General features: G+C 43.9%; 1 protein-coding gene across 2 annotated transcripts in view; it reads right to left on the bottom strand.

The window, feature by feature from the left end:
- Window positions 1-12,776: 12,776 nt before the first annotated feature.
- SATB2 (SATB homeobox 2) overlaps window positions 12,777-24,521 on the bottom strand; it is a 136,151-nt gene continuing 124,406 nt past the window's right edge. For both annotated transcript variants that reach the window (XM_069860669.1, XM_069860670.1), the window contains exon 11: window positions 12,777-15,834. In XM_069860669.1, the coding sequence (XP_069716770.1) occupies window positions 15,379-15,834 (456 nt within the window). In that variant the 3' untranslated portion in view covers window positions 12,777-15,378. The remainder of the gene's footprint in view (window positions 15,835-24,521) is intronic.

Genomic DNA, 24,521 nt, shown 5'->3' with positions numbered 1-24,521 from the left:
GTCCAACAAACCCTTTCCATGAAAAATTTTTCCTAATGTTCAGCCTAAACCTCCCCTGGTGGAGTTTGAGGCCATTCCCTCTCGTCCTGTCCCCTGTCACTTGGGAGAAGAGGCCAGCACCCTCCTCTCCACAACCTCCTCTCAGGGAGTTGGAGAGAGCAATGAGGTCTCCCCTCAGTCTCCTCTTCTCCAGGCTAAACAACCCCAGCTCTCTCAGCCGTTCCTCATAAGGCCTGTTCTCCAGCCCCTTCACCAGCTTCGTTGCTCTTCCCTGCCCATTTAGTGCATAAACCTTGGAAATATCTTGAAGGCAGAAGATGATTTTATCCACAACATGAAGATTACAGGCAGACAATGCAGGAAACCTTAGGAGGTAAAAGCCAGTAGTATCCTAGGTCCCAGAGATAACTACAGATGTAAAATGCCTGCAAATGCAACAGGTTGATTCCTCCTGCACTGGGAGAAACTAGGAGGTCAGAAGCTTCACAGGCACTAACACAACCACCCTTTTGTCAGGTACAGAAGAAGAACCAGGCCTCAAAGTTGCAAAGAAATCTTTGCAGTCCATGCGGACCTTAAGAAAAGGATCAGGCCTGCCACATTAGTAGTTTCTCCTTCTTTGCAAGAGACCCCATCAATTTTGCAGAGGTTTTCAGCCCATTATCACATTACAGGTAGACAGTTGTCATAAAGCATTAGATCTAAGTAAGGCTGACAGCATAACTGCAGGCTAGCTCCAGGCTTGGCAGTCTGTGCAGCACCTGCAGGCTCAGGACCAGAGTGCGCTCCAGCAAGAGACCGGCTGGTGAAATCTGCTGTGAATCACTTTCAATTGCTACCCTTAATTGACAGTGCACTCAAGACCTGGTCTGCTATGTAGACAAAAGCCTCAAAGTACCAGCACATACACACTCTTGCCAGGAACCTGCTTGCCCTCAGAGAGCAAGAGGCCCACCTTTTTTCAGTAGAATAAGAGCTCTGAGTTTTGCTCTGCTCCATTACTGCAGGCTCACCATCATCACAAGAATAAGCAAGATTTCTGCTGAGAATTGTTGAGGTGGGAGGGTGCAGGGAACCATCAACATGCTGCTGCGGAACAGGAGATTAAGCACACCCTTCAGATAGGGTCAAAAAAGCCTGGAAAATCATACAACAGGTATCAAAATGCTATGGGATAGCAACTAACTCCCACAAGGCTCTCCAGTTGAGATGGCAACTCATTCTCTGGAGAAACCAGTATCTTGATCCATCGTTCGAATTTCACAGCATCTTTTCTTATAGAATACATGGGGGAAAAACAGATCCAGACAATAGAGACAGCAGAGGACAGAAGTCATGATTGTCATCCTTGCTTCCTCCAAGCCAGCAAGCGTTTGCCAGAGACTTAAATAGACAGGCACCGAAACTCCCCTGACAGGTGAGGAGCATTCCTCTTTTACTACTGCTGTCTCAAGTCACATCCTAAGCAAACTCTCACCAACGTGTGTCCCAGGCTAAGTTGTAAGCTGGGCACCTCCTCCAGCTTCAGGGTTTGTGGTTCTCACCGATACCAGTTTTAATGGAGTTTTAGACCCAAGTTCTTATTTAAGCTGTGCTGGAAGCATCAAGAGACTGAAACTGCTTAAATGCCACTGTGCTGTCAGTAGAGGATGTAGAGGCTGGAAAACAAAGGGGCTTCGGGCCTTAGAGGCCCCTTAGCAGTCTCAGTTTTGTTAATTAAAGTTCAGAAAACATTTGCTGAAAAGATTAGGGGACAACATCAAGACCATGCTGGTGGAGGGGCATTCTGGCTGTTGAGCCAAGTCCCTTCTCTGCCACAGATGCAATTGTTTGTTTCTTGGTGAGAAGCCAGCTGAAAGAAAAGCCATAAAGAGATCGTATGGCTGGAGGAGCAGTTTCCATGACTAGACAAACTCTTCTCCTTGTTCTTTTTAAATCTGCAGGGCTCAGACCGCAGTACCTTACCAGACCAACAGCAGCCTGCTCAGAGGCACAGGATCTGCTTGGGGCTGCATCCTGCACTGGCTCTGCCTCCCTTAGCACCCCCAGGGGCCATGCCAACATTTTCAGCATTTGTTTAGCCCGGTACACTCATTTCAAAGGCCAATTTGTAGGAGGGACCACCACCAACAAATGTCAGATCTGGTTTAGGGCTTGGTTTGAAGGCATTTAGATAGAAGAATAATTGCACAGGGATGTGGTTTACTCTGGAGAAATAAAGGCTGAGTTTAAATGTCTGAAATTCCTAGCGACTCTAATAATTGCAGCCTCTGCCTCAATAAAATGCACAAATAATGTTATTGAAACATTTCCAATCAAAAGGTATTATTTTTGGTTTAAAACAGATGCAGCAGTCAGTATTTAAAAGGAAGACGTCTGGGCGGGCTTACCTCTATTTCAAGGGAAAAGAAAACTACTGGAACATTGGTTTAGTCTCTTTCTCCATTTTTATATCCTTCTTATTACAACCTATAACCTTCACACAGTTCCTCTGTTGTCTTTTCTAACCAATTGGAGGGTATCTCTAGAATCATGTACTGAAGAGGTTTAATTACATTAAGGTGTGTTTAAGAGCTTGATCTGGTAAGCCACTGGATCCCCAGAGAAGCACTATTTCTGCAGCAATTGAGCATCCCCAGTACTGTAATGTCATCTGGACAGGCACCAGCATTGCTCCAAGCACAGCTTTTGTATTGATCTAGCAGTCACCACATGAATTTAGGAACTTAAGAGCCCCTGCCAGTTTTGACTCAGAGGATCACAGGACTAGTTTGTCACTATATTTTCAGTGGCATCTTGAAACTTCAGGATGCATCCAGGCATTTACTAGCAAGTCTTGGAAGGTATAAACTGACAAAGTGCTCCCCTGCAGCTTTAAGTGCTTAAATATCAAGTGCTTGTAACTCTTCTGAAAAGAAGGCTCAGGATCCTCAGCACTCTTGGAATTTTGCCTTGAGCTCTCTGCTGACCTGCATTGCTCACATAAGCAAAGTCAGATGCACCGCATTGAAGCTGGCAGAAATTGGGCCAGTGTTTCATGATTCATGTGCCTATAGGATTAGCTGTAATTAGTGTCTTCAAACAAGACAATAATTGTATCATGCTATTGCACTCCATGGGTGCAGTATCAGCACATGTGGAAGACATTTATTACTATAAATATGTGGGCACTTGACAGTTATCCAAAAATATAAAATCAGGTTAATCATTCTATCCTACAGTCCCTGGCAAGATTGCAACTCAGGTTTTGCTGGCCCAGCTTAAGGTTTTACATGTCTGATCACTTCTGCCAGCTGACAGCACTAAAATCTTAGGCTGAAGTTGTTCTCCAGCAGCTAAATCTATCTGCATGCTAACATTACAGTCCTTTAATTTTTGCAAGCAATATAATACCTAAAGATACCTTGCTGTTGCATAGAGCTATGAAAGGTTGTGTAGGACAGGTAGAACTACTACTCTTCTTTTCTGAGCTAATCATTAACATCCCTCAGGGAAATAAACAACTGAGGCTATTGTCTTATTTCCAAAGGTTTTCCTGTATTAATACAGAATACAAGAGCAGCTATATCATCCGTGCGGGCGTGTAAAATCATTTCCAAAAATAAGCTTGAAGAGGAAGTCACTAAAGAACACATAGCTACCCATCAGGCTAAAGGCATGGGAAAACAAACCAAAAAACTTCCCTTTTAAAAAAACCACTCAGCAGCATCAGCACCAGTGGTTATCCAACTCCCAGTAACACAGCGCACCACCATTGGACTCATCAAGTCTCCCACAAATGCAATAAAATTCAATGGCCATTTTACAATCTCCTATTAGGTATCATAAAAGCTACAAGACCCGCGTGTTCCTCCCCAGCCCTGCTCTTCAAGGAAAACTACTGGGACTTCAGTGCACACAAGTCCATGAATCATGAATTTACAACAAATACAGTCCCACTCTCAGTTCCTGGGCCTGCCCCAGCCCACCAGCACAACTACCTGTGTGCATAAGATGAATACACTTCTCAGATACTAAATATTTAGAGGTCTGGCTGTGGCTTGTGAGGCCAGTCCCAGCTCTGCATAACCCACAGGTCTGGGGACAGAACAGCTACTTTTACAGGGAACAGAGCCAGCACCAAAAAAACCCCCAAAAGCTCTGATGGATCACTGCCAGCCCAATGAAGAGGCAACCTAGACGCCCTAAAGCACCATTGAGCTTCAGAAACTGGGAGGCTGGCACAGAGCCAGCCTAGGGCTCTGTGGGACCTGCATGCAGCTAAAGCCTCCCGCAGGAACAAAGCTGGCTCTTTACAGAGGCTCTGTGACACATCTGTGTCCCAGCCTTCAGTGCATCCCCAAGTGGGCTCACTACCCAGGTTATTGCATCACCCATCAGCTTAAGGCCCAGTGATGGGAACCAGAAAAGCTGGTGGGATCTTGTTAGAAAAGGAGATTACAAAAGAGAACAGCAAGTAGTAGCCGAACACAGTGATGTTGTCTCTGCAATGGGAACTTCCCCAGTCACATATAGCTGCTGAAGTGTTTGGCTTTAAAACAAAATTATTGTGTTTTTTTTCCCCTCGTGGTATCAACCTAAGGAACAAAAATTCTCTGTACCACCATAGTAGACAAAACCCCACCTTTAAGTCACGCGCAAGAAGGCTGAAACAGGTAGGATGCATACAGGTTTTCTGCAGTTCATAACACATTCTGCCCTTCACTAGGAAACCTCAAGCAACTCAAATAGCCTGTTCAAGTTTCCCCTTCCTAGCCTTCATCTACGCCACAGCTTACAGACTCAGCACCACTGCGGCCACCACCTTACAGGCTTGCCCAGAAAGCACCCAGGCTCTTCCCTTCTTACCTTGGCTGCTTCCAGGATGAACCCACCAGCGCACACCTCTCATATGGGCATTTCTTCTCCTCCATCAGACAGCTGTAGGCAGCCCACTCTTCCCTGCATGCTGTGCCAGGTCAGCACATACCCACAGGCTACAGAGCTCCTTACCCAGGAGACCCCTTTTTATCACTTGCCTTACATAACATCTCCTCCAGAATCCTTCACACCTGCTAATTAAGAAAGCCAACCCTGGGATGGCCCCTTCACCCCACCCTCACAAACACACCTAAAGGCATTTAAGCAAGTGGTCCTAACCCACCCACCTAGATCAGGTCCCAGAGCTGAGTAAACTTCTCTCTGCACTGGTAGCTGTGGCCCTAAAACATCTGTGTCTCACAGTTCAAGCAACATGCCTCTCTGTGCACACCTTACCACTGTGTTTTGGGCAGCAGAGACAAAATAACCATGGCAGTACATTTCAAGTTCCTTAGCTCAGTTTGGAAGGCTCGATCACCAGCTGGATGTTGCAGTGGTTGATGCACTAATTTCCATGGCCATATATGTAGTATATATAGTGTTTTACCCCCTACATGCATTTGCAAGACAATATGCTTTATTTATCCCTAGAACCTTAGCTAACATTGCATCAGAATAGAAGAAACAATTTGCAGAGGGTGAGTGCCTGTTAATCATAAGCTAAAGGGGAAAGGAAAAAATTTAAGTGAGATATAAAGGGAGGAAGTGACTCAGTGGGTGGGAAGGAGGGGACAAGCGTTCCAGACAGATGGGACATGAATAACTTTTCCATCTCCCTCTCCGTCTTCTCTCCGAAGTCTTGCAGGAACTGCTGTGTTGAAATAGTCAGTCATTAACTATTTGATGAGGTTTTAAAATCTGAACTGGATTCTCCAAATGTAACCAACTATTATTACAGGGTCTGCATCACAGCAATGCAAGTGTTGGAGCCCTTTGGCAAGCCAGATTTGTGAAGGCAGGACTGAGCACTCTGTAGGAAAAGCCACTAAATGGCGTCAGCTGTTTAGCTCTGCATAGCCCTGGCAACGCCAAAGGAATCAGAGCAGTAGTGATTAGGGAATTTTCAGACCAACTGTGACCAAGCAACAGGGCATCCATCTGCACAGACAGCAAAAAAACTATGTTCAGGCTCTGGTGGCATTGCTTATCCCCTGGGAGAACCAGGTCCTGTTACGCAGCAGCGAAGGTCACGCTTAAGGAAATGACTGTGGTCCCTCCAAAAACTCTCTAACTTTGGCTGTCCTGCAATGCAGTCCCTGAGGCAAATTCTCTCACTTAACAGCACCCAAGTTTTCAGAGGGCTGGGTGCAGACAAAAATGCCCTTTGGTGCCAGTTCAAGAGTAGGATTCAGACTGTGAGTGTTAATAAGTTCCCCTACTGCCCATGGGGAACCTCTCCCGCTCAGTCCACCTTATGCCACACAAACAGGCTCTGACAAAACCTGAATGAAGCATTTCCCTTCCCAGATGCCAAAGGCTAATTGACCACTGCAAGACCTGCTGAACTTGGTGGAACCAGGGTGGATATAATCACTCGAGAGAGCCAATAACCAATTAACTGAATGGCTTCAGCAGTTTTGAGGTCTGCCTCTTTATACAGGAGCAAAACAAAGATCAATTTCTTAATAAGCTTTGTAATATCTGCTATTCCTCCCCTGTCATTATTATTATTAGCATTGCAGCAGTGTTTTGTGCATGTAATGAAAGAGTAAGACAAGGGCTGGAACAGCCTGCTGGAGTGGGCAAAGTCTCAAGCCAAAGAAACCATATATACATATACATATACATATACATATACATATACATATACATATACATATACATATACATATACATATACATATACATATCACTGACCCTGCTGCGGTGACAGCACATAGCAGGCAGGTACAACCACATGCTCCGTTCTGCCACTGAGGACACTGACATGTAACTTTTCAGAGGGCTGGGTCAGGTAATGCCTTCATCTGCCACCACCACATCCACCAGAGCCCCTAGAGATGTGTCCCTCAAATCCCATCATTGCATTGCCCTGCAGTTCGCCTACTTGTTTTGCCTTTGAAATTGCAGGTTCCTTCTCTCTCTGCAGCTACATCACCAACTGAAATCACTTTCCCTTTGTCAGAAAGCTTTCAGCACTCCTTGCAGTCTTCTCTCTCGCAGTAATGCAAGAAACAGCAGAGCAATGTACAAATGCCTCCCCGCCTCCCTATTCCTCTGTTTCTCCTCCCCTGAAATCAGGTCCACTTGGAGATAATGATCTCACCCATAAAGATACAAACAGCATCATCTACATTTTTCAGCATCTCCCACGTACGCTGTCACATGTCATCACAGCCTTCTGGTGAGAGTGCAGGTTTCCCTTTTGGATGCGTGACTCCGCGTGGCCCTGAGCAGGCCCCCTCCACAGCAGCAGCAGTGACGCTGCCTTCATTTCTTTCGCGTGTGTTTTAGCCGAGAATGTTTTCTCAGACTGCACAACAACCACAACATTGCAGAAGAGGTTTCTGAAGGAGAAACCACGAACTCGGAGGAAAGGAATGATACTGGAAACCCCTTTTTTTACGGATCTATAGCTGGATAATTGTCCAAGACAGACTGGCTTGTTGACTCTCACAGCAAAAGGCACAGGGTTGTTTAATTGATTTTAGCCTGTAACTAAACATATACTTCTTTCAATATAATGAACAGCAATGCTACAATACTGCTCTCCTAATGTAAATTGATCCATTACAGATGAGTGTTTAGATCAATGTGCGATGTCCTGATTGGAAATAAAACTGTTTGCTCAAGATCACTATAAAGACAACGGGCACTGATAGATGATATTTATGTGACAAAGAATGGCTCTTAAAAAGGAGATTGCCAAGACCATGCCCATCAATTATGAAACCAACATTCACCCAGCAGCCACACATGAATTTTTAAAGACAACAAGAAAGAGGAACAGATCCCAAGGCCTTTGAGATAAAATACACAAGGCACTAGAATGGGAGACACTATTGTCAAAGGCCAAGAGAGCTTCATGGCCAGGTTGCCGTGACAGCAGAAGTCAACCAGAGGAATGAAAACACCCACTAAATTGTCATGGGCCAAATCTGTGGCTTTAAATGGATGGAAGGCCTGAAGAAGCCCGTAAACCCTTTTGGATTATGGCAACAGACACTTCACAGGCCTTTCATTTTTGGTGCTCTCTTGAGCACTTGCTCAGCATAGTGGGCAAGGAACTATAAAAGGTAAAATTGTTATTGGAAGAAGCTTGCCTACAACCCCTCCCTCATTTCAGTGCGGACTGTCTCCAGCCGGGGCAAAGCTGAGGTCTCAGCAGGCTGGTGCAGGTGCGATTACTGCTCTCAGCTCTGCAGTCCTGCTTGCTTGCCAGCATAGAAATTCCTTGTCAGCTCCAGACACCGTGGTGGGGGGGGGCCACGGCCAACTGGGCAGGGTAGCCAGTGCCCATGGTCATGTAGGACTGAATGGTCTTGATTATCCACCCATTTCATACTGAGGTTTGTTTCCTGCAGAGAGCAACCAGCCTCGCGTATCGTTGTGCTGTGTTTGCGTCCTATATACTCACAACCCATGTTTTGCCCTTTCTGTGCATTTAGAGGAAAGTTAATGACTCCAGGTACCTTCCAAGTCAGTTGTGATTAATGTGTGTGCTTCTCCAGCTGGTAGCTGTTCGTTGCGGCCATTCATCCGCTTGCTTGCATGGGGCATTTTGTTTACTCCTTTGTGTGCTGAGGAAGTTTTCTAAGAGCTGGAGTACGGGCCTGCCTTCGTGCTGGATTGCATCCCAGCCATTCATTACCAGGGCAGCTGCAAGCACTTCTCTTTCTTCTAGGGACAAGCTTTGCCTCTGAAACATGCAGCCAGAGCCTGTCGGGGTGCCCGGTGGGACACGGCTGCGCCTGCGCCGCCCCACAAGTCCTGGCAGCCTCATGCTGGGGGGACTCACAGTTGTGCAGACAGGAAACCTGGGCAGAGTGGAACCACACCTGCCCCAAGCACCCCCTCCCGGGGCAGGGAGGACCCTGCGGTGGCAGGGCTTGGCTGACAAGGAGAGGACCACAACCCCATCCCAGCAGCACAGGGGTGACACCTGCCAGAGGGGTGCGGTTTGAGGCCATGTGAGTGCCCAGGGGCCAGCTTGCGATTGTCACACCACTGGGATGAAGGCAGATCCCACTTTTCTGGCAGCTCAGGCTCTGGAAGTTCCTCGTTGTCCTTAAATTACTTTGGCGCAAGGATGGGAGCATAGGGGCGTCCCCTGTGGCTCAAAAACTGGGTGGACCTACTGAAGAGTGAGGAGCTGTGGGGTGATGGAAGTTGTGAGACAGCACAGCTCAGGGCCAGGACCTGCAGCATCGCACTGGACAGGGAAAGTCCTGGGAACAAAGGGCTCACCTGTCGTTTCAGTACCAGCCAGGCAGCGATGTCCGTGATGGGACAGGGCTGAGGTGGCTTGGTGCAGTGATGCTCAGCTTGCAGGAGGTGCAGTCGCCGTCGATGAATATATTGGGTGCTGGGTGGCCAGAGCTCAAGAGGGAACGCTGGGTGGAGTAACTAAATGAAAGGATAACGTTGACACAGGACAAATGACGCTAAATGGCTTGTGAAAATAGGCCCGTTAAGGGAATGATATTCAGCAACAATCTTTAAATGCAGAGGAGCAAAATAGCCTCTAAATACAGACAGATGACACCAGGACAGTTCGTGAAACCAATGGCTGGACCCTGTGGTAAAGGACTGCATTTGCTGGTCATGTCCCACTTCACTTTCTTTGCAAGAGTTCCCTTTATGTCCATGAGACCAAACTGATGTGTTTTGTCCTCCCCTGAAGAGCAACACATGCCAAGCACTTCTTCTGGTCATCTCTGATCGTAAGTAGCTGAGTCTATGATGTGTATAGCACATGGCAGAAACGGACCAAGACTGTGCGAGCACGGAACGCTCTGTTAAAGCAAGAAGGATCTGGTCCCTCTCCTCTTGAAGTCGAGGACATGTGCTCCAACCTGATCAGATCTGGGACACAGAGAGGTCACCTTTCCAGCATATTTCTAAAAGGAAAGCATTCAGAAATATTGTGGTGGTCGTTGCAGCTCAGATGCTACCACTCACACTAAGGCTGCTCAATAATTTCATCCCAGGATGAAATCCCTTTTGGGAGGAAGGCTAACCCACCCTGTGCCTCTCCTGTACCTCCTCTGGTAAGAATTTGCTAATGAACACTAGCTGCATTTCTGTTCTTGCAAGTTATGCTGTTGATTATCATTGGTCATAAAAATAAAGTTTCTTTTCTGAGAACATTTCATTGGAGATCTGCACCCCATGCCAAGGTATATCCTTTCTCATGGTTCATAAAATGAGATTAAAAGCTACAATTATGTAGCATGTATGCAGAGTAAAACTATATAATTTCAACAGTGACAAGTAGTATCTGTGAACATTCAAGGTTCACAGGTAGCAAATAGCTATTTCATCAAAAATTACACTTCCTATCATTGCCTTGCACTCTCAAAAGGAGTACAAGGAGAAACTGTCAGTAGCCAAAGCATATTTTTCTTTGCAATAGCCACAACCATCTTCAGTTCAACACTAAGGACTCAAGAAAAATTCATCTGGTCAGAACAACTACTTTAGAGGGGAAAAAACTGTCCTTCAGTACCTGGGAGTTTCACCCAGAAGAGAAAAGCCTAACAGAAAACAAAACCAGGAAGAGAAAGCCAGACAAATTCCCCTTAGAGTATGGTACAGATTTAGCAGGGAGAGAAACCACCATTCAAACAAACTACTGAGGGCAACAGCAGATTTTCCAGCTCTTGAGGTCTTCAAATGAAGACCAGACCTCTTCTGAAGGACGCGTTACGCCACTAATCTTAGGAGGAACTGGCTGTAGCTCCTGAAGCACTGACACAGGACAGAGGAGGTGACTCTTGCCTTGAGCATGTGCATCTCCCTTTCTTTTTGCTCACATACAGACAGTTCAGAAATGTGAAAGCCCCATCGCGCTGCCATGGCAGGAAACCTGTGTGCTCACTACTTGGATGTGGTGCAAAACTGTCTGTATGTGAGCAAAAAGAAAGGGATCTTGGCAGGGACACCAGAGATACCTCTTTCCAACTTTGCTTCCATGAACTTTTCCAAAGGTTTCAAGGGTGGCCTGCATTTGCTGTTCTCTGCTGGCTCTGTCACATTGCTGGCTTTGTCGCATTGCCTGCTCCTCAAGTCTCAGGCTGCCAGCATCTCTCCCCTGAATGACTTGGCTTGTGTTATTTTGTGTTAAAACCAGTATGTTTTTTTAATGGCTATAAATAAGTTAAAACTGCATCTTTAATTAATCTCTGCACTTCATATTGTAAGTGGAGATTTTTTGTAATGACTCGTTTATGATTTTAAGACACCATTTGTTCACTGTCAAATATATCTAGCTTTTATCCCTGCTTGTTTAATGGACTTGGGAAACTAAATTTCACCAATGAAGGATTCTAATCCATTTAATCTAGAGCAAATAATTGGTTACTAAGTAAGTGGGAAGAGAATGAGTGGATACTTTTATCTAAGCAAGAATGGACTTCAGGCAATAGACAGTATGTTCATAATCTTAAAACCATTTTAAACTAATCTTAAAATGTTTATTTTTCACTCCCACGGGTCTGAAATTGGAAATACATATGCGTGTATGATTAAAGCATGAACAACAAATAGGAGCAGCAGCATATATAATACAAAGGAGTCTACTCCTTTGAAGCAGTAATAGAAATATTTCTGCTTTAGCAGCTATTAAATGATTTTTTAAAATTTTTTTTTTGTTTGTCTTTCTCTAAAGAAAAGAAGGCCCATGGAAGGGCCACAGGCAGCCCAGGACAGACCCCTCAGAGGTGAGTGCAGGGAGAGCAGTTTGGCATCCCAGCAAACACCCCTCAGCCAAACGCTGCTGTACTGAGCTCCCAGGTGCCCGTACATTCCCTGTACAGACAGAAGCCTGCTTGGTTTAAGTTCAGTCTCAGATTAAACTCAGGTGACAAGCAGGTGGCTGGACATCCAAAAGTGTGGTTGTTTCCCCCACTCCCCTTATTTTTTTTCTCAATGGAATGCACAGATTTTTTATTTATTTATTTTTTTATACAGGATGAGAATTAGCCATGAAGGGAGAACTATTGCGTTGGAACTACCAAAAAAAAACAACCCCAAACCAACCAACTCCCCCAAAACACAAAAAACTTTAAAAAATTACTTTACTTCTGTTCCTAGACAACTCAAATCTGACGTGCAATATATGATCTGTCTGCTAGGATTGAATCCAGGCGCTCACCACTTTGTTAACTTAAGAATTTTGAGCAATTTTTTCCATTTATCTGTATTCACCCCCAAATCATTTCACACATTTCTCAGATACATCAATCCTTCCGGCGTTCCTCTAGACACTCAGTAGGATGCCCTGCTATAAATATAATAAAGCTTTTTATTATGTCCATTAACCATGGACATGTGTGCTCCAAAAGTTTCCTGACACGCAGTCATTTGTGGCTTCTTAATTATAAACAGAAAATATCTGGCAGCAAAAGAAGACAGCAGACTGGAAGTGGATCTTTATGTGTGTGTTTTGAGTATGTTCTCTGATGGGCTGATGGCACCCACACCCTCCTCCTGATCCCACTGGAGACTCTGTGTGTGTGCACATACATGTACATGAAAATCCAGGACCAGAACACATACAGCTTTGTCAGCTTTGCCAACCTCAGGGGCTCCTGCAGGTTTTTAAACCCCAGTAACATTGATTGGCTTCTTTTTTAATAAGCGAATAACCTCCCTCCATTTTGCAGACCTCGCTCAACTTGGACTCAGCATAAAAAAAAAGAAAAAACGCCCAGTAAATCACTTGACAAATTAAGTCATATTTATTGAATGCGTTTTATTTCAACAACCAAAAAATTCTAACAGCCTAACAATGCACATAAGTTAAAAATTAATTATCACTTAGTGATAACAAAGATAAAGTTGATTTACATGGAAAAAAGAACATTTACAATATGTTAATCCTTATTCACATTGTTGATACCGCAATAAAACACAATTTGTTTTTTTTTTATTTTTTATTTCACAAAAAAGGCGGAAAATTGTGCTTTGTTAAGAGGCACTACAAGAAAAGTTTCTTTCTCCAAATAGATATTATATGATGGATATTGAATAAATAGACATATATGCATTGTAATTCGCAAAGTTCTGGCAAGACCACAGGCTAAAATGCCCACAGATTCACTTAGAACCACTGCAAAATTGGCAGTGAAATTAAAAATAAAAAGGCAAGACTCAGCATTGAAAAAATACCTAATAAAATTTTTGGTTGAAGTGTAAAAGATACCAAATGTTGATACCGTCATCAGATGAGCAACCTTATGTAGCTTGGCAAAATTCAGTTTCCTTTCAAATGTATGGAGTGATTTCAGCTACAGGACAAGAAGACAGTTTTGGAAGAGTAGCTCTGAGAGAAACATAAAGCAGCAACCACTTTAATTCTGATTAAAGCTGCAGCGTACTACAGAAACAAAGGATGAAGAGCAAAAGGTCATTAAATAAGCAACCCACCATCATTTTGCAAAGGTATATGAAACTTATGCAGAGATACTCTTATGTTTCAAACATTTCTTTTGAAAAAATCCTTTAAAAACTCCAGAGGTTACTGAGCAGCTAGAATTAGCTTGTATTGCAACGTCTTCTCCCTGTATATTGTCTGTTCTGAGTACATATCTACACATAGAGGTTTGTTTTTCATTTTTAACTCCTACCTTTTATACCTTTCAAATATATAAATAGTATTAACAGCTATATTACATTGCCTGGTGTAGTAAAGAGAAAGTAACTTCCAAAGTGATATTGCATGAGGTCTTTGTCAAGGTTACATGTGAAAAAAGGAAGAAAAAACCCAGGAGCCCTGCTGGTACGGTTACTGTTGCGGTTTGAACAGGCATCTGAAATCAATCCAGCTGCAAGAGTAGCAAAGGTGAGGTCTTGTCTCAGAAATCATCGCATAGAAGTGAAAAGTAAATGCTACTTGGTGTCTCTTCCAACGCGCCGCCTCAGAACGAGTGGACGCAATAGCAGATTGCAGCCTTAGTGCTCACGCCACCGAAGAGTCAGTCAGTATTGGCTCTGCTTTATGTAACGCGGCTGCTAGTCGGGTCGCTGCGAAACCCTTCAGCAAGGGGGTTGGAGGGGAAAGAAGGGCCTTGCATGCTTGCAGCCCCCCCCGCGCACGGCGTACGGGCTGCAGCCTGGGGGACCTGCAGCTGAAAACACTTCATTTCACCGGCACAACACGCATGGCACGGAGCTAAAACAGAAGCACAGGGGAGGCTGGCGAGAAGAGCGGACAAGAAGTCAGCAATGCAAACCCTCGGTCTGTCAGCACTTACCTGGACAGGATTGTTGGGATGGTGGCATTTTGTGTCCCCATGTAACTTTACACTTGCATGTGTGTGTGTTTCACCTCAGTATAAACAAAAAGCAACAACAAGAAGAAAGATTATAAATTTTAAGATCTGAAACAGAGAACAGGTAAATAAAATCCACAGTAAAATGTGGCTCATAGTATGAATTCCATACATCAAATCTCAACACAACTTTTTCTTCTTTTTCTATAAAGACCTCATTAACGGACAAGTCTTCTATGCACTGAATTTCACTTTTAGTCATTCTGAATCCCATGAAAATTCATCTGTTCACTATGGAAAGGACTGTCTGGAGAGTGGAACATGCTGTATCCTTTTAAGTGTGCATTGTGTTTAAAGTACTTTAACTGACAAGTTTTCTTTTTAAGGTGCCCTGATTTGTTTTTCCATTTTCTCTCTTTTTCCTCTTTTCTTTTTTTGGCAGTGTTGATTAACGTCTTTAAATACATACCTCAAAAATTACCCATCAAGTTGCCAGATAGGAAGCCATATAATAATAATAACAACAAAAAAAATCAGGGATAAACATAGAAAATAAATAGGAATTCAAAAATAATCACCACACCCTGAGAGCAGGCGGCAGTTTATCAAAAAGCCAAAGCAACTCATTGTGAAGTGGTTTTAATACATAAACAAGTCTCATCTTTAAAGAACTCATTTCACAGTCTATACTTTCAGGTTGTAAAGTTCCGTCCCATGCAATTTTAATATATATATATTTTATGTAAATATATATATACACAAACAAAGTTGTAAATTTTCCTTCATTGATTTCATAGGACTTTTTCTTCCCATTTACTTGCTAGATGTCCCTTTCCTAAGTGCAAGATTAATGAAGGCATAATCCTATGTGATTACAATGGTTACTTCAGTCAAATGTAGAAGGGTAACACTCGAGTGTCTGTGTCAAGGCGATGTCTGATCGGGCAATGCTGAATTCATTCGATTTGCACATGGGTCATGCGCAACGGAAACAAACAAACAACAAGTAAAAAGAGAAAAAAAATAAAAATAAAACCAGAAAATCCTTGGATCAATGTATTGCTTTCTCTGCTCCTATCTCACATTATCTCTGGTCGATGTCCACTGGAGCTGCCTTGCTTTTGTCAGGGTTCTCCTCCTCAGGCTCCACTTTGTACATTTCCTCAGAGCCCTCCTCGCTGTCATTCTCCTCTGACTCTGTCAGCAGCTCCTCATCCTTGTATTCTGCCACGTCAACCACCGTTCCCAAATGCTCTTTTAGCTTCCCGTGGTGCTTTACATGGTAACGCTGGTTCTGGAAGAATTTGATGATGGTATGTTTGGGAAGATCCAGCTGAGCAGAGAGGGTGTGGATGGCTTCCTGATCAGGGTAGAGACCCACATCATGGATAAAGCTTTGAAGGATACCTAGAGCTTCCAGGGAGATCTTGGTACGGGATCTCGGCTTTTTGGCACAACTGTCCTCAGCAGGTGGAGGAGGAGCCTCTTCTCTAGGTGGGGAATTCTCCTTTGCAGGCTGGGACTGCTGTCTGTGCAGCACCTACAAGATCAAACAGACACACACTTCATGTACATGCTGAGCCCCTTGGTGCTTGAGACGAGGGCACTTGGGCAGGTCTTTAAACAAGGTCTACTTCACTTTGGTGAAGAGAAGTACAAATTAATATTAATTTTCCACTACTTTCCTTGCCTATAAGACAATTGCACCAGAAACTACAGACTGAAAGGAGAAATCAATATAAAAAGCAAAGAATATAAATGCCAAACCACAAAATAAATATGAAATACAAAATGTAAGTAATAAAAATAAAAAAGGCAGAATTAAAAATATGTCAGAAGGTATTACAGTCTCGTGGTCATGATGACTAGCCACCTGTATTGTCTCAGACAAGTCACTCTCCCACTTCGCTCCTCTTTCTCCTTATCTTTGTTTCCTCTCATTTTTTTTTAGGCTAGAGATTCTGGCTGTTTCTGTGAGATGCCAAGTGCCAGAAAGGCCTAGTCACATGTGGGATTATCAGGTGCTACTTTATCATAAATAATGACTTGGCATTAAAATCCATCTCATCTGCTCTGTGGGAAAAAAATAATAATAACTATGCAGAGATTCTCTAAGATTTCCTTTCTGTGAAATCAATATCGTAGTCAGCTCAGTTGTTTCACAGAGCTGGCTTTAATGTATCTCTTGAACAGATTTCTGGTATCACATCTGTATTAATTTCACTAGCTGAAGAGTTCTAAGTTCAAATAATTATACCCCTCCATTCTGAGAAAGCCTCTGGGCAAACAGGCTTTTCAGTCTTGTAACAGACTTTCAGCAGCAGTATCTTCTGTTCAGCAAGTTTAAAGAAAGCATATGTAGCTCTTAACCTTCCTAACAGCCACTTAAAATGACTAAGAAAGGGCCCTGTGCAACCATTATTCCACAGGAAAAAATACCTGCTCTGAATTGTTAGGAATATGGTTGGACTCGATGATCCAAGAAGTCTTTTCCAACCTGGTGATTCTATGATTCTATGAATACAGAGGAGCTCCACGCGCTTTCTCTAAAACCACACCTATACAGGAGAGACTACTGGCAAAAATCCCCTACAGGATTGAGGGCTGTATTTGCCCAGAGGTTTCTTCAGATGCTGATAAATAATTATTAGAACTCAACACCACAGAGCTAACAAAATCAATATGGATAAATATTTCCTTCCACAAATAAAAGGGAATTCTGACTTTTCACCTTCACATCTTTGCTGTGAAGTGTAGCATCCAGTAACCTGACAGCAGTGGGAGGCACTCAGCTGCCCCTCCGGCTGCTGCTCAGCACCAGGCACAGAGGCAGGACCCGTGTGCAGACAGATAAATGCACAATTCACTGCTGCCACCGCAGAGTGATGCTTGTAACAGCGATGGGAAGCACCTTCCCAGCAGTCCCACGCTGTCAGCTACAAGCAGGGGTCCCCACTGGCGACAGGCAGGTCTTGCCACGCTCCTGGCAAGAGCCACTGGTGGGCAGAAGCTCTGCAAACACGTTTCGGTGCCAAGAGATTAACTTTCCTCCCAAGCACATAAATACTGAGGGTGTCACAGAAGTGGAGCTAACCAGGGAGCCGGGGAAAAGGAGAAACTCAGATGGAAATGACGAATATTCCGTTTTATGTTTTATTACAGCTCTTGTAATAAAAGTGCATAATGTTCCAATGAATAGAATCGCTCAGCTGCTCTTTGAGGGTTTCTTTTTTGTCCATGGATCGCTTTCAAAGGGAAGGACTGACATTTCCAAACAGAGGGGTTGCAGACAAGGGCTGGATCCATACCTGCACTGGCAAGGAGCCCTGAAAGTGGCAAAGCCAGGATCACTGACGCTAGCTAAGTGCCCAGCCCCATAAATTTGTCACATAGCCCCTGTGTACATTATCTCCCCTGTTGTGCCTTCTAGTCCTGTCCCCTGACACTACAAGGCCAAGAGCAGCCAAAAAGAAAAGGATTTAGCACCACGCATAAACTGCCAGGGAATTTACAGACAGCGTCATATGAAAAGCCTCGAGTAACATTGCTAATCAGAAGCTGAATTCAAGTAGCAGCTGACAGAGATAGAAACACATCCAGAAAGAGTGCGAATTACATAGTTCATTCTTGTTGGAGCTGGAATTGGGCACTTTTTCCCCCTTTTCAGTTGACAAATAGCATGAGAAATGATCTGGTCTGAAAAATGTTACAAGACTTCCAATCAAATGTAATGATGAAAAAAACCAACAATACAGGATCAGCAGCAGTAAAATGCTTAATTTGAAGGAGATGAAGAGATGCCTACAGCATCTATAAAGCAATCAACCAAAGAGAGGGCTGCGAGCAGGAGGGAAAGAATAATTTTACTTAACCCTTCCTTTTCTGGAGTGACCTCTCCATCCTCTCCACAAGAGAAAACACATAACCCAGGTGTTAGCAGTGCAAAATATTAGAAAAAAAGTTATATTTAATTTGACTTAATGTTTTCCTAAATAACACAAAACCCTAATGCTACTCTTATAACAGATAAATCTCATGATTTCACTAATTTCGGGGTCTTGCCCTGATTTCCCATAGCATTAACAAAGGATCTTAGTGACACAACATTACCCATACACCGAGAAATGGATAAATACTCTGAATTTTCTTCAGGTTTAGGTTGCGATCAATTTTGTATTTCCTTCAAATGATATAGGCTATTTCATACAAAAAAAAAGCATGCTTTTCTACGGGAAACGGATCAATTGTTGAGACCCATAATATAATTTGAAACCTAAATTACCTTCAGTTAAATACTTGCTTTGAACTACCTTTGCAAAACACACTGGCCATTTTGGGTTGTTTGCTGACTTTATGTCCACCACACACTCACAGAGGAAACTATCCATTTTTGGCAGTTCCAGATTTTCTGATACTAGGATCATTATTATAGGTAAAATGTCTACTGGCTTCCCGCACTGCTGTGCACACCCTGCCTTAACATTTTGGATTTTGGGGCAATGCTGCTCTGCTTCTGTACTGCCAAGAAGGAAACAGTACAGGCTGCCACGCATTTCCCAGTATAGATAAAATGTCAGATCTCCCATGGAACACAACGCATAGGGTGGGCTTCAGAGAGAAGGGATAAAGGCCATGCTCAGCTTTCCTTCCTCCAAGAAAGCTGGCACTGGGCTTGGAAGGGTGCACATTCCAGCATAGGTGCACTGTGCCTGCTTTCCCACTCCCTTCTCCTTCCTCCATGCCCTTCCCTACCTCTCCCCAGCCGCAGGTGGGGCAGCCACCTCCTCCTCCACAGTGATCACCATCTGGAGCTGACTTTCCTTCCCCACCCTCCCTCCTCACTGACTCTCCATCTACTTTCAAATCAAATATGAAGATATAGATTTCCTTCCATGCCCACAGGACTTATTTATTCCACCCCTCCAAGAGATTTCATTTTCAAGCTCTGCAGGCATGGCTGTCTTCTCAACATTTAAGAACAGAGCAGCTTTGGAAAATGCTGCTTTATGAAGGTTCATTCAAGTAGACTTTAACATCACAGACAAACTCTTTTTTTTTTTTTCAAACAAACAAACCAGCCCTGAAAGAAAACTTGCAAGAAACGAATATGATAGAAATTGACTTTAAAAGATAAAGTGACTGGTCTTAAATCACACTGTACTGAAATATGATTTGAAGGCCACAATGAAAACCAGCTGGAAGCCATGTGTAAAATATAATAGTACATGCCTACAGGGAAGGAAGTGAGATATTGAATGATTAAGTTTAGGAGAGCATATAATGTAGTGTATCATTACGGGAGTGATCAGGATTACTTGTAATAAGCTAAGGGTTTGTGGTCTTTCTAAAATACAAAGCCAAAAATTATTGTTGGGGAGGGATCACTAGACTGTTTTACATGCATCCGCTCCCCACGTCTTGGGATGCTCCCACAGGAGAAACCTGACTTTGACAGATTGGGACAGCCATGTTCCCACAGAAGAGAGAGGTGAGCAAATCCAAACTAAATGATGAACATCATACAATTTCAGTCTGTCTGCACCGTATTTCATTTTGGCTGGCTTCACTATTGCACTAATGTTTGTTTCCATATCCACCCACTTCCTAGCTAAAACGAGACACCTGAAAATGGTGAGTTGCTAAGGAGTGCCAAGTGACTCAAGCCTGAGCAGGATATGCACACGCACTCGGGCACCAACTTTAGTGAAGCATTGGCTGTCAACACTCACTCCATGAAATGCCACCTTCCATTGCCTAAACAGCCACTGCAGCAGATTAGAAATAGGAACTGCACTTCTACCTGCAAATCACAAGCTCTTTTGTTTCCTAATGTGGTTCCACTCTTCCCTTGCAGACTGGATCAGTCACGTGAGCTCCCTTCCCATGGGTTTTGCTGAGATGATTGATGAGGTGCCCCTTACTATAAGAAATACCAAAAATTTTACGTTCTTGGAAAACAAGATTGTGCATTTGTAACAGAGACTGCCCTTGTTGAACAGACACTGTCTTTGGGAGTTTGGACTGGATGATCTCAAGATGTCCCTTCCAACCCCTACCACTGTGATTCCTCTGTGCACAGACAGAGTGAGCACCAACAGGTACCTCAAGTGGCACGTGCTGTCTAGCACCACTTCTCATAACCCAAACCCACAAGTAGCAAAGTTGAATTGACTGGCCTTCTCTTTGCCAGGGGAGGCTTAGATTGGATATTAGGAAAAATTACTTCACCAATAGGGTTGTCAAGCATTGGAACAGGCTGTCCAGGGAAGTGGTTGAGTCACCACTAAAAGAGGTGTAGATGTGGCACTTAGGGACGTGGTTTAGTGGTGGACTTGGCAGTGTTATGTTTATACTCAATGATCTCAAAGGTCTTTCCAACTAAATGATTCTATGACTCAGTTCTCCTTGGTGGGAAGGGGTCTCACCTTTCAGCTTTGCTTCACATTTCCCCTGCTCTCCTAGCCAGCCATAGCAGTGTATCACATCAAGGACTTTTATACCAAAGACAGCAAGTTCTGAGCCTGCTTAAGGTGCATAAAATGAAAGCCAGAGAGAACGCGCACACATTACAAAATGTAGGTTTGGTACCTGTGTTTGGTGCATCTAACTCCGGTCATCTACTATATCCCTTACAGTTTAAGGCTAGGCAGCAGGATTTGCCATAGTTTAACTCAATGCAAAAATAGATTCACTACATACTTCATGTAAGCAAGGCCTTTGGAAAAGCTGCTTCCCCATGACTACCTGAAATCAAAGGGAGGGTAGAGGACCAGCCTAAACAAGGTGTTCAGCTCCATTTTACTTAGATCTGCAGGCAGCAATTGGCACACTTCATCTCTGCAAGCCAAGAGCTCCCAGTCAGTGCCTCGCTGTCAAGATAAGAGATTACTTAAGAGAAAACCTCCATCGCCTTGCAAAGAAATCTTACACCTAGAAGGAGGCAGTGTCCCTCTTAGCAGACCTTACAGGAATAATCTGCAGGAGATTATCTATTCAAACAAACAGCCTTACAGTCCCTACCTCCCTACCCCCAGTTCCTCACAGCTTATCTTCATACACAGAAAGGTCCAAGAGGAGAACAGAGCTAGCTGCTGCCACAGGCTTGCACCCTGACAGCCTCCCAGTCCAAGGCTCAGAGGACTAGAGCATTAATTAGACACTATCCTCATGCCAAGACACTTTACAGGTTTCCTAGGAATGTCTGTACAAGAAACTGTAGCACAAGTTACAATTTGCACCTGTGTACATTTCTTTCCTCTTAAAAATGTGGTTGTTACATTACTCTTCCTCCCCCCGGCCTTGCCCCTGCAAAAATATATTCATTTGGGTAAACACTGCAGCACTGGTCGTAGCTCCAAATGAAGTATTTTCTTTGGACTCATTCTCACAGTGGTGATTTCACACCTTGACACCATAAAGCTGTGTTAAAGACTGTGGTTTAGTTTCCTTGCTTTTCTTGGATTATACAGTATCCTAAGGTCAAACTCGGGAAAATCCAAAACTGTTATTAAAAAAAAAAAGTATCTATGAAGTGATGACAAATTGCAGACTACAGGTGTTAGATTACATTTTGACTCCAGGCAGGTTTAATATACTTTAGTTTCCTTTTACAATTGCCCTTAGCAGGTACTGTTATCGGTAAGGGATTTCAAAAAATATATAGTACTCAATAAAAGAAGACCGTGTCAAAAGAAATCAATACGAGAGTGCAAAATGGTAGGAAGTCTGACATGGATAAATATGTTCACTTTCGTCTGACTTCAGTCTGAGCTTCATTTAATTTTGTAGCTGAAATGTTAGCCACAGATCCTGTGCATTTTCCAATGCAGTTTACTAATTGCTTCACAAGAGTAAACACCGTTATTAGAGATAATTATAATAGATGTTTGTGATATGATGTACCCCATCTCATGCAAGCCAGACCAAATCAGCCAACAAGAGCCAGTGGCTACAACAACTTGTAACCCGGCAGCCTCGGATCTTACGCAGCCGCAAAGACAAACCAGTCACACAGTAAAAAAAATCCCCAGATATTCAGGCCTTTCCTGACACCCTTTCATCTGCTACTGCCCACCACTGGACCCCCACAATATTGGAAAAGACAAACCCTGTGTCCTAAGTGTCTCAGCTCTGAGGTACGAGTCACCCTCTGAGCCACAGAAAAGGGGAGTTATAGAGAGCTGTGAGGAAGGAAATGAGTTCCACAGGGAACTTGAAGTCAAATGTGAGTTTGGTTTCCAGGCTGGAAAGCGAGCTGGTTCAAGTGATTCATTTTAACATCTTTGGAGCACACTCGCCACATGCTTCCCTTTGCTTTACAGCGGCCGCTTTGCTTAAGGGCAGGAAACAGGCAGCGCTCTGAAAACATGGCAAGACACTGAACAAACACACGGTCTCTGCAGTAGTGGCCTCATCCTGCAGTTCTTCTCCAGGACCAAACTGTCAAAAATGGTCAAAAAGGTGACAAAAAAAGACAACAGGAAGAGAAAAATAAATTAAAAAATAGCTTACCTTCCAGTTGTGCTTTGTTTTTGCCATCCCACACAAAGTGGTAAGCATAAGCATTAATAAAACACAATTAATCCTGACTTGAAGGCGGGGGAAGGTGTCTTCCTCCACCGCCTTCAGCACACGCTACTCCCATTAATGCTAACAGGAGCTTAGCATGCATCAAAGAGCAAATACACCACAAAACATTTTTAAGATCTATCATCACTGGAGATAAAATATAAATTACAACCTGATTACACTGTGCTGCTGAGAGGCTACATGTGCAGCATGGCTTGCAGGGACAACTAGAGATGACCAGATAACTTTTGGACAGGTCTAAGGATACTGTAAAACATCTGTGCACGGGAATCTTTCCTAGTCTTTGCTTTCCTTTCAAGAAGCTGTGGCACTGCTGTCTGCACAGTTGTTTGAAGAATGTTTACAAATCAGCTTGACAAAGAGGAAAAAAGAACTCTGCCATCACTTGACCACAATCATGATCTTATTCTTCAGTAATGCGTGGTTTATTTCCCTTTCCTGATCTCTGTTAATAGACAGCACGTGCCTACACAATAGCCACTATTTTGTCTGTATAATGTTAAGAAAATAAATCACAGAACTCTGACAATGCGGAGCAGTGTCCCGGTGTTTCCTGGGGTAACTGCTCTCCCTCGAACGCTAACTCAACTCTTCCCACAAGAGCTCAGGCATAGCATTCATTGCTGTGCAAGTGTCTGAAAACTGGCTGATTTTATAGGGTAGCGTAAATGAGCTCATGCTGATGAACGTTAGTGGATTAGCTCTGGATTTCCCATCTTTGGCTAGCTTAAGCCAGATTCTTAGGCTTACTGCACAGTAACCGTGGCCGGCAGTGGATATTCCTTTCTCCAATACCTCGCTGCAGCCTTGGAGGGTTGTCAACAACTCCTATTCAGCCCGCAGGTGGAGCCGGCATGTACCTACTGCCTAACCATGCAACAAGCCAGATTAATTCTGGCTTCCGCTGGCACAAACCGGGGTGCTGGTGACAGAGGCCAATGTGGCCAGGAAGCGTTGCACAACGCCTCTGCAGACTCTCTCCTGAAGGCATCAGTGATGGATGGCTCCATTGTCTGGGGATGGGGCATGGCCAGCACAGCTGGCACTGGGGCTAGCTCGCTGCATCCCGCGACAGGCAGGGAGGGAGGTCTCCGCCAGCTTCGAAGAAGCCATGGAAGCCTCTCTTGCCTGTAACCTGCAGTAGCGCAGCAGGCTCCCCCTGCAAAGGAAAAAGCAATAGCTCCATAAAGGCTCACACTGTCCTTCTCCATGGTGATGCTAACTGGAGCCCCACTCAAGGGGGAATTTGAGCATCTGTGTGTGCATTGAGGGCCACAAAATCTTCCAGTTAACCCTTACTTTCTTCAAAACAAGACCAAATAGAGCTTGAGCTTGGTTGTGGCTAGAGGGAGGGTCTGTCAAAGATTTGGGTCGGTTCTGAGTTTCTCCATACCAGCCCTGCTAATCCTAATGAGGAGCTGGCAGAATGCCACAGGAACTACAGCAGCAACAAAAGGCTTTTTGGTTTGTTTTTCTGCAGACAAAATATTTCTGGTATCTACATTTTCTGGTTTAATTAGCACTACACATGTTCTCCTTTTCTTTTGAAAATCAGAAAAGTATTTGTGGTCAATGTGAGCCAGGTCTTCCCTGAACAAGCCCCAGCCTAAAGCCATGTTTACGGTCAAGCTCTAAACC

This window comes from Phaenicophaeus curvirostris, chromosome 7 (genome assembly GCF_032191515.1).
Source record: "Phaenicophaeus curvirostris isolate KB17595 chromosome 7, BPBGC_Pcur_1.0, whole genome shotgun sequence".
NCBI lineage: Eukaryota > Metazoa > Chordata > Aves > Cuculiformes > Cuculidae > Phaenicophaeus > Phaenicophaeus curvirostris.
Note: the sequence above shows the minus strand (reverse complement) of the source record. Positions and strands in the feature narration are given on the sequence as shown.